The following is a 10,800-nucleotide window of genomic DNA, read 5'->3' on the forward strand; positions in this document are numbered from 1 at the left end:
GGACAGTGATAAACATGCCCGCTGACGGTTCTAGACAGTTTTTCCTGGGGTGGCAAGAGGTTCAGTTGGGAGGACGGAGGTTATAAACCATCAGCAAGCACTACAAGAGCCGGATAACAATCCTGATCATTTGAATCAGGTGTTTGGAGGAGGGAAACTTATAAAACATGCAGGATACCAGCCCTCGAGGACTGGAGTTTGACACCTTTGTACTAAAGGTTTGTATTAATTGTGTAATATGGGGAAACGTGTAAGTTTTAATACATTGAAGGCAATTTAGAGAAAATTTGGACACCGATTTTATTTATTATTTTTTAATAAGGGTCTGGAAACAGTCACTAGTGACTCATCCAAAGTTGCCTTCATCAAATAGTTGTGGTAGGCAAATGATGTATTGATTTCCCAGCATGTAACTAATCTGCAAACAGGAAACAAAATTAGTGGATTTTGCCCTAACGACCACAGCTGGAGCCACTTAATCTGGAAGTCAGGTGAGCCGTAACAGGTGTCACACTCGATGGGAGAATCTGGATTAAAGGCCACGAGAGAATATGGCCCTTAAATTGTGCACTTCGAAGACTGCCGCTTTATCAGGTTTAGTCCTACTGGCACGAGCAGATCTGCCACATGAAATATGGCGGAAGTCCTGACGTACCGCAGCAATGGGTCAACACACCTCGGCGTTCACAGTTGATTGCTGGGTCCTGAGCGTAACAATCGTTGACTTTTTCTTCGGAGAGCATTCATGCTACAAGCAAGCACGTGCAGAAATACGGCCTCAGTGCTGCGCATTGCGCACGCACAAGCACTTCCATTTGGATTTAAAAAGTGACTTTTTAACTGAGCCCTATTTTTCATTATTTAAATAAAGATTTTGAGCCCTAATTTTCATTCGTCAATATTTTAAATGTATATACCCTCAATAATGAAGCTCCCCTAGTTATAGATATCTGTAGATCTCTGACCAACATTTATTTGCGTGCTTGAGAGAAGGTAACTCCCGCCTTTCCTCCTCCTGTCTTAAACATAAACAGCTGACTACAGACATACACTGTGTGTATATCACGTACGTGTAAATGTCTGCAGTTGACAACGTTCAAACAAACATTATTTAATAAATACATTATTATACAACATACAAAATAAATACATTATTAGATTTATTATTAGAGAAATAAAAAGACACAGCAATTATTTTGATTATGGTTAGCAGGCATCTCTGCTTACATAGCCCAGGTCAATGCTTCCTAGTAAAACGCATTTTTAAAACGCAGTGTCTTCTTGTGTGTACTACTATAGCAGTTAAACTGAAAGGAGTCGTTTAGTAGTTCTTAAACCAGCTTTGCCAATGTAAACGAGCTAGAGGTTTCACATTAAACGTTGCAGTCTTCCAAAGTATGAATTGACCATTTATTGTAGTCCGATTTCCGATTTGTAAATATAAAATACATCAACCGGAAGTAATAACAATGCTTCAGTGCATGTTATGTTAAAAAGTAATTGGGTGGGGCTGAGTTTGAAGTAGATTTTGCCTGAGCAGCTGAAAATGATGAAAGACAACATAAAATATCGCGAGACGCGTGACGTCATGCATGGTGTCGACCGCCCCGAGGTTTGGACTTGTATCGGGAAACAACCTCCACCGACCTTCCTTTCATTCCTGTAATCCGTCTGCGTTGGGTGTGCTCCGTAGCTAGTCACGGCACACATTTTATTATTATGAAACAAACCAAAAGCTAGAGCGCACACGCAGACATATTTTTATAAGAAAAAAAAATCGGTGAAGCAGGATTTCATTTGCCAACTCAAGCAACGCGAAAAGCAAGAAGAACCTTAGACGGACGCTAGCAAGCTAACGTGTGAAGATATAACCGCCATTATTGAAAGCGTGCGTGGTAATTCAATCGCCGTTTACCACGCTTCTTGTAACGCTGTTAGTCGTTCTTGTTAATTGTAACAAATAGCTCCGCGAGTTTACGGGCCATTTCGTTCTGCCCGTGAACGACACGCAAGGAAATTAGTCCCACGAGCCGCATCGGTTAGGCCACGCTCCGATAGCTTGCTAATCAGGCTAGCTAGCCCACGTTGCCACCTTTGGGAGGAAACGAACGGAACAACTCGTCTGGACGCCCAGTCGTTTACGACGGGACAAAGAAGAAAACCACTTCACATTGAAGACGGGCGTTTTTCGACTTTTAATAGAGCGTCAATTGACATTACGTGTCGTGTGTGAGCACGCGTCGTCGTCATGAACCCTAGCGCACCAAGCTATCCCATGGCCTCCCTCTATGTGGGGGACCTGCATCCAGACGTAACCGAGGCCATGCTGTACGAGAAATTCAGCCCGGCTGGGCCTATCTTGTCTATCAGAGTGTGCCGCGACATGATCACCCGTCGATCCCTCGGTTACGCCTATGTGAACTTCCAGCAGCCCGCTGACGGTGAGTTTAAACGTTTGTCGAAAGCTAGTGAGTACTGCTTGACTCCATTTTGAACTGTTAAGATAGCTAAATGTCAGTGTTGTGTTCAAAGTATTTTGGCCACGATCCAGGAAAGGGACGCATTACCCTCAGTTACCGAGTATACACAGCCGCATTCATTGCATGCTGATTGAACGCGTCCAATCTTTTCAGCCGAGAGAGCCCTGGACACCATGAATTTTGACGTGATCAAAGGCAGGCCACTTCGCATCATGTGGTCTCAACGAGACCCCTCGCTGAGGAAGAGCGGAGTGGGCAACATTTTCATCAAGAACCTGGACAAGTCCATAGATAACAAGGCCCTCTATGATACCTTTTCAGCATTCGGAAATATTCTGTCCTGTAAGGTAGGCGTAACAGTGTTTGTCTTGTGCACACATTGGTCTGAGGCTTGAAGGTTTTGCATACTCACCACTACTTTTGCATGACACAATCCAAAGCCGAATCCCATTGTTTGTCAAATGTATTTGCGATGCATGGTGTTTGTGATTGTTACTGAAGTGCTCAATGTTCCCTCTCCAAGGTGGTTTGTGATGAAAATGGCTCAAAGGGTTACGGCTTTGTGCACTTTGAGACCCACGAGGCTGCTGAGCGGGCCATTGAGAAAATGAATGGCATGTTGCTCAATGACAGAAAAGTGTAAGTGGGATTATGGTTGACATTAAGTGAAGTGTTTTACTAATCTTTTAATAATGAATGATGATCAATGAAGTGACAGTATCTGACAGTGTGTTTAATTATTAACAAGATATGAAAAGTCTTGCTTGAATGTGTCAAGGCTTAAAATGGTTGGCTGTTAAGCAAAAAACGAAATGTACACAATTTCAATATTAACATTACGTATATGCTTTGATATTCATAGCTTCTTAAGTAATGTGAATTTAGTTGCCATGTAATTTATTCACATAATGTATCGTTAAACATTTTCTATGAAAGCGGAAGGCAACCCAAATATATATTTTTTAAGAATGTTTTATGCCGGCCCACTAGTTGAAACACAGCATTATTGTTTGTGGAATATGAGTTACGCAACAAAATCCACCCGTTGTTACCCATCTCTGGGGGGTTATGTTGTCACTTCCGTCGACTGAAAATTACACAAGGGTCTGTGATGTCATTTTCAGTCGACAGAAGTGACAAAATGGGCGCCCCATGGATGGCTAAAAACGTAACTCATATTTCATATTAATATTGCCATGTTTCAGCTAGTGGGCCTGCACAGAACATATTCTTGAAAAAAATGTTTAAGTTGACGTCCTCTTCAAATGAACGTGCAACAGGAGAAAGTCATGAACAAAGTGCCACAGTGCTAATTTACTATTTGCATTGTCACTCTTAAAGTCCTTTTCACACTGCACTCGCTAATGTGAAAGAATAGTGCAGTAACGTGAAATAGCTGCAAATAGCGGCCCAGTTGCCAGCGTGCCCATATTTGGAAGTGCTGACGAAGCAGCCTGTCACAAAGTAAAAACAGATTTTGCTGCAAGAGAGACATACCAATGGCTCTGTGGGACCTTGGGATAGTTAAATAATGGCCTTACCTGTAAATAAGTTTGCCAAAATAAAACTAAATCACCTGGCCAGCTCCTCCGATTGGTGGCGCTTGTATGATGTCACATCGCCGCTCTCAAATAGAACATTTTCCAATTCGGGGTACCTTGTCGTCATGGCTGAAGTCCTAATGTCATGCAGCTCCATGCAACACAGTGCTTCATCCCATGGGCCCCGTCCTTCACCTCACATACAATGAATTGGTTTGACAACGCCGTGCTGCGCCCTGTTAAATGCAGTGTGAAAAGTGTTTGCACAGGGCTATGTGGGCTTTTTCAAATATATCAAATTGCTGAACATATATTGATCTACATTAGGTTACTTTTGACATGTTTGATAAAAAGATGAAAAAATATCAAAGTGCCCCCCTGCATCATTCACTTGTACGGCAACCCTCTGTGTATAAATTTAAATGCCCCAGATCTACTGAGATGGAAATGGTAAATTGCAATTATTAGCTATAGATTTCAGGCAAACTGTAATTCACACGTGGCATAATTGGCTAATGATTTTCTTTTCTGGCCAATAGATTTGTTGGGCGCTTCAAGTCGCGTAAAGAGAGGGAAGCAGAGCTTGGAGCCCGTGCAAGAGAATTCACCAATGTCTATATTAAGAATTTTGGGGAGGATATGGATGATGAAAAGCTCAAGGAGCTGTTTGGAAAATATGGTAAGTATTATACAACATCCAACCTTGTTTACTGAGATTCCACCCAAAGCAACTTATCTGTAGGTAGGCAGATGTCTCTCTTCAATGCATCTTAACTGTCGTTTTGGATCCGAAAGAGTGATAACTACCATTCATGGTTTTAGGGTGTGCCTCTATCTTGGGGGATACAAAACTGGGTTTGTACACAAACACTACAGTCTAGACAAGAAGGTCGAGTTCCAATTCCCTGAAAATGAACTGACTTGAATGAATCAACATTTTCATAGGCATATTTAACAAACATGTTTTTTACCCTTTTTTTTTATTTTATTTTTTTTTATTATACTTTCTTTAGGGCCAGCACTCAGTATCCGTGTTATGACCGATGAAAGTGGAAAGTCCAAAGGATTTGGCTTCGTTAGCTTTGAGAGACATGAAGATGCACAAAAGGTAGGAAGGGATAAAGTGCACTTGCCATTGGGCTAAATTTGCCAATGTTGTTTAACCCTTGTATGGTGTTCGGGACTGTGGGACCTTGTTTTCAGTTTTTATCAAAAGAAAAATAACAGGGAATATCTGAAACCTCATGGTGATAACACACTGTTGTAGGGTTTTAAAAAAAAAAGTTCATTTATAAAAAACAAGTACCACGATTCAGAAATGTGATCTAACAAAAGGTAAAGGGCAGATATTGTTTGCTGCTCATGTGACTTGCAATTAGGATGTAGTAAGCATCTGAATATTTAAATACAAATATATATTTGATTGTAGTGTTTTGAAAACCCAAAACTCTAGCGCGTCCACCAGACCCATCAACACTGGCTGAATAACAAAAATACGAACATCAGACAAGGGTTAATGTCATAGTGAGTGATTTTATTTAATTGTATTTAATTGCACATTATCTCTTTGTAGGCTGTGGATGATATGAACGGTAAAGAACTGAATGGCAGACAAGTTTATGTGGGGCGTGCACAGAAAAAGGGGGAGCGCCAGAATGAGCTCAAACGCAAATTTGAGCAGATGAAACAGGATCGCATGACCAGATACCAGGTTTGTTTCAAAGGAGAATGTTGTGCTTGGGGTGTATTTGCTTCCTTCAAACTTGGAACTATTGTTCATGCTGAAATGTTTAAAATACTTTTTTTTTTTTTTTTTTAATGTCCTTGTATGCAGTAGCTCAAAATTGATACTCAAAACCAACTTGTGATCACCTTGATTTTCAGGGTGTCAACCTGTATGTGAAAAACTTGGATGATGGCCTCGATGATGAGCGGCTACGCAAGGAATTCTCTCCATTTGGAACAATAACAAGTGCAAAGGTGAGGATGAGGCGTTAACCCACACATTTTTTTTAAATCCATCCATCCATTATCTATACCGCTTATCCTCACAAGGGTCGCGGGCATGCTGGAGCCTATCCCAGCTGTCTTAGTGAAGTTGGCGTGGGACACCCTGAATTAGTTGCTAGCCAATAGCAGGGCACATGGAGACAAAACTATCACACTCACAATCACAACTTGGGGCAATTTAGAGTGTCCAATCAACTTACCATGCATGTTTTTGGAATGTGGGAGGAAACTGGACTACCCGGAGAAAACCCACACAAGCACGGGGGGAGAACATGCAAACTCCACACAGGGAGGCTGGGGCTGCAATCGAATCCACGTCCTCTGAACTGTGAGGTGGACGTGCTAACCAGTTGACCACTGTGCTACACCATTTTTTTAAATCACTCTATAAAATAAACAGCCAATGTTCAATTGAAGTTGATACTTAAGCAGCACTTATCTTGACTTTTCTTCCTCCCCAGGTTATGATGGAGGGTGGCCGCAGCAAAGGCTTCGGCTTTGTGTGCTTTTCTTCCCCAGAGGAGGCCACCAAAGCTGTGACTGAGATGAATGGGCGTATAGTTGCCACTAAACCGTTGTATGTGGCCCTGGCTCAACGCAAAGAAGAGCGTCAGGCCCATCTAACCAATCAGTACATGCAGAGAATGGCCACTGTCAGGGCTGTGCCCAACCCTGTTCTTAACCCTTACCAACCAGCTCCACCCTCTGGCTACTTTATGGCAGCTATACCTCCGGTGAGTCATGCAGTTTGTGATACTGATTTTTGTATGTGGGTGATTTGTCCTGTAGTAGTTGGGAATTTCCTGTTTTAAATGTGATGATCATGTATTGGCATTTGTCCTTAGGCCCAAAACCGTGCTGCATATTACTCAGCCAATCAGCTGGCCCAGCTGCGTCCCAGCCCTCGATGGGCCACTCAGGCTGTGCGACCACAGCGTAAGTGAAAACTTTTTAGTGTTTGATACATTTATTTTTGTTAGTGTTGACAAGCTCTCAAATGGTTTATTCTTCCTCCAGATTTCCAGAACATGCCAAATGCCATGCGGCCTTCAGCTCCCAGGCCCCAGACTTTCAGCACCATCCGTCCCACTGCCACCACAAACACCCAGGTCCCACGCATGATGGCCTCTCAACGCATGCGTGAGTTTCACTTGTCTTCACTTTAGTCTTTGACTTCATGATAGTGGCATTAAGAGGGTGTTGCTTTCTGCACCGCAGCCACCCAGGCCCTCGGTCAGCGCCCCACTAGTGCTTCAGCCACTGCTGCCCCAGTGCGTGCAATGCCACACTACAAATATGCCGCCGGTGTCCGCAATCCTCAGCAGCACATGGCCTCCCAGCCGCAAGTCACCATGCAGCAGGTTCAGTGTTGTGATGTTCTTTGCGTTGGTCAGAAATACAGTGCTGGACTTCATATAAAATGTTATATTACGTTTTCTCTCCCAGTATAATTAACACATTGACGAATTTGGGGTCTGAAAGGTCTGAAAATGCCTGGCAGTGAATGAGTTGATGTGAGAAGTTGAATAAATGTAATGGACGTTCAAAAGGGACATGGTGCGATACCGGGTAGTTTTTAAAAAAAAAAATTAATTTTTATTTATTTTTTTTTTTTACATAGCCTGCTGTCCACGTCCAAGGACAGGAGCCGCTGACTGCCTCCATGCTGGCTGCTGCCCCTCCTCAGGAACAGAAGCAGATGCTTGGTCAGTATTTTAGTTCTATTAGGGCTGCTCGATTTATCAAAAAAAATATTAATCACAATTATTTTGGTAATTGAAATCACAATTCAAGCAATCATTTATTTTGAGGTACAAAACAACAAAATGTTTAAACGTAAAGATATAAAGACAAGCATTTCTTTGAAACACTACGTAAGTTCCTTTTGGACCAAACACAATTTATAAAATTAATTACTATACAATTAAAAAAAAGATGCAAATGTATAAATTCTAATAATTTACTTGTGTAAACAGTGCATTGTATATACATGCATATTTTGTTACGATTCTACCAATTTTGTAATCGTGGAGTGTAATAATCTTAATTGCATTTTAATTGCACAGCCCTACATATATCAAATACATCTTACTAAAGATTGCACTTGCTGTTCCCTCAGGTGAGCGACTGTTCCCCCTGATTCAGAACATGCACCCCAGTCTGGCTGGCAAGATCACTGGCATGCTGCTGGAGATTGACAATTCTGAGCTTCTTCACATGCTTGAATCGCCCGAATCCCTGCGCTCAAAGGTCAGATATTGTCTTAAACTGAGTACAAACTTAGGCCCTGTCTACACGTAGCCGGGGTTTTTGAAAACGCCAGGATATAAGCCTGCGGTTAGCCCTATCATCCACACGTCCCCTGAGTTTTTTCAGTGAAAACGCAAAACTCCGGCCGCAGTGGAGATTTGCGGATATCTCCGGATGCGCGTTTTGCTGTGGACGGTTACACTCTGGAGAATTACGTCATCACCGTGCGACATCACTGCTTCGTCATTGCGCAAGTTGTGTGTTCGTTCATGCGAGCCAACATGGATTCGCGCGGCGCTGCCTCTGTTATAGCCAAATGTTTAAAAGCAATTCTGACCTCTTGTCGGTTCTCCCGAACGAGTTTGGCGCCATGTTTTTGGTTTCGTAGAAGTGACGTCAAAGGACGGACGTTCCTTCTGAATGGACAGTATTTGGCTATTGCCACCCAGAGGCTTGGCATGTGTTTGAAAACGCACTTCCGCGGTTTCGTGTGGATGCTTTTTTTTGTGTATTCCAACGCAGGCGGGGGGAGGATATACGGTAAAGAAAAAATACCCGGCTACGTGTAGACAAGGCCTTAGTTGCAGACATTTTCCATTTTGTTCACTCAGCTCTGCTGTGATTTATTACAATATTGCACAGTGTTTCATTAGGCCTTGTTTTGAATTAGGTGGACGAGGCTGTTGCTGTGCTCCAGGCCCATCAGGCCAAAGAGGCTGCTCAGAAGTCCACCACTCCTGCTGGTGTTCCCAGTGTCTAAGGTGTGTAAGAGTCTCATTTGGTTTGGCCAAATGCTCAAGAGTTGTCATATCAAAATTAATATGTAACCATTAATTCTTACTCCTCTCTACAGATTGAGCATTTTGAAACCTGCTTCACCGATGGAAAAAGAGAAAAAAAATTAAACATTGAAAAACCTAAAACACTGAAAACATTGCAAAATGATAAATTTTTTCTTAAAAAAAAGAAAACCATTTACTCTGCCAGGTCTAGGGATGGTTTGACTAGACCTTGATCATATACAAAAAACGTTTTTGAAAAAAAAAAGCAAAATAGGTAAAATTGAATTAAATTTAAATGCATTCCTCTGTTTTATGTCATTTTACTGTTTCAATGCTCAGAATATCAGCCATGGTATGGGATGGAGGTACCAGAGCATTTTTGAAAGTTTATAGTTAACTACTGGCTAATAAATTCTCGTTCAAATTGTGTCTGAATTCTTTTTGTCCTAATGTAAATACTCATATGGTGACACTATCTTGAAATCTCTCAAATCTCATGTTGACACCGTGTGCTCAGGCAAAGTTTAAACATCTATGAGTGAGTATTGAGTACTGTGCTGTTGGATCATCAGTGATGGTAAAACATGGTATGTGATCTACCAATGCACAGAACATACACAAAATACTATTTGCAACACTGACAATCACAGTATTATGACCATTTGCACAATACAATAGGCAATGCAAGACTTGTAAGTTATTTGAAAAATAATGTTCGGTTTTGATATGCCTTTTTTTACGTGTGCAGTGATGTACCGCATTAGCGGTAAAGTTTAGTGTTACGACCACACAAAAAAACTGAAGGCTTCTATGACTCTCAAATCAAAAATACTGATCACTGCATGTGGTCAAAAATGTGGCAGCTCAGTGGATTTTCATACTTGCAAATTAACGTCCAATGTTTTCTAATGTAGTAAAATTGTGCAATCAAGCGATTCCTTGGAGATGCGAGGGTAAATGATTGTGCCTGCCACTGTGTAGGGAACCTCAATTCAAGCCATCAACGCTGTACCATCTGGCTATGGATAATATTCCAACTGACTCACACCGATACCCTAGAATACTTCTCACGCATTTTCAATGCATAAATAAAAGATTCAGCCTTCACAACGAAGAGTTTGAACATTATATTGTCCACGTCTTGAACTAATATTAGAACTAATAGAGTATCCCTACTCTCAAAAATTATTTTATTTATTTTTATATTTAAAATGATTAACAATAGTTACAGCTGTGGTGTTAGGGGTCAAAACTGACCCGTATAGATTTATGGTAGGATAAAGACAAAAAGTCATTTATTTCTCATAAAAACAACTTCATTTTAAACAATTGCAAATGAAAATTAAACTATAAACTGAAAACCTCAGCTTGGCTTTCCTCTCTGTCTTCAGTATCACTGACTGTCAAGACCAAAGTTATGATCCAGCCCCTCATAAACTGTACACCTCTTGCTCATGTAGACTAGAGCTCCAACAGAACGCAACTGATATCTCACCCAAACCCTGGTTATATATGCCAATGTTTATTTTTATTCAAAATGTATCAATATGCTGCTTGAGTTCACGTGGGGTGAAGAGGGCCTTCGTGTACGTCTCAGTCCGCGTGTAACAATTTACGAGAACGTGTGTGCGCATGTTAGTGTGTGTGTGTGTGTCTCTCATCTTGAGCCATATTTGATCGACAGAGCAACCCACAGCTTTTAAACAGCCAGTATTCACTGATGGGTCAAGTTTGACC

General features: G+C 41.5%; 1 protein-coding gene across 1 annotated transcript; it reads left to right on the top strand.

The window, feature by feature from the left end:
• Positions 1-1,598: 1,598 nt before the first annotated feature.
• LOC147143999 (polyadenylate-binding protein 1A) lies at positions 1,599-9,490 on the top strand. The gene is made up of 15 exons (XM_086039187.1): positions 1,599-2,441; positions 2,634-2,827; positions 3,004-3,119; positions 4,561-4,700; positions 5,035-5,129; positions 5,595-5,732; positions 5,906-6,001; positions 6,493-6,765; positions 6,877-6,967; positions 7,049-7,171; positions 7,250-7,392; positions 7,653-7,737; positions 8,151-8,281; positions 8,952-9,042; positions 9,135-9,490. Exons 1-14 carry the CDS (start codon positions 2,249-2,251, stop codon positions 9,039-9,041), a joined length of 1,908 nt encoding a protein of 635 aa, XP_085895313.1. The 5' UTR covers positions 1,599-2,248; the 3' UTR covers position 9,042; positions 9,135-9,490.
• The last annotated feature ends 1,310 nt before the right edge of the window (positions 9,491-10,800 follow it).

Source organism: Filicampus tigris, chromosome 8, assembly GCF_054856515.1.
Source record: "Filicampus tigris isolate MCC_2025a chromosome 8, RoL_Ftig_1.0, whole genome shotgun sequence".
Taxonomy (NCBI): domain Eukaryota; kingdom Metazoa; phylum Chordata; class Actinopteri; order Syngnathiformes; family Syngnathidae; genus Filicampus; species Filicampus tigris.

What these genes read in the sequence shown, in the direction of transcription:
- LOC147143999 (XM_086039187.1), top strand. Translation starts at nt 2,249, where the DNA reads ATGAACCCTAGCGCACCAAGCTATCCCATGGCCTCCCTCTATGTGGGG. An exon ending in GGAGCTGTTTGGAAAATATG is followed by an intron (nt 4,701 to 5,034) that starts GTAAGTATTATA and finishes TACTTTCTTTAG; the next exon opens with GGCCAGCACTCAGTATCCGT. An exon ending in ATCGCATGACCAGATACCAG is followed by an intron (nt 5,733 to 5,905) that starts GTTTGTTTCAAA and finishes CTTGATTTTCAG; the next exon opens with GGTGTCAACCTGTATGTGAA.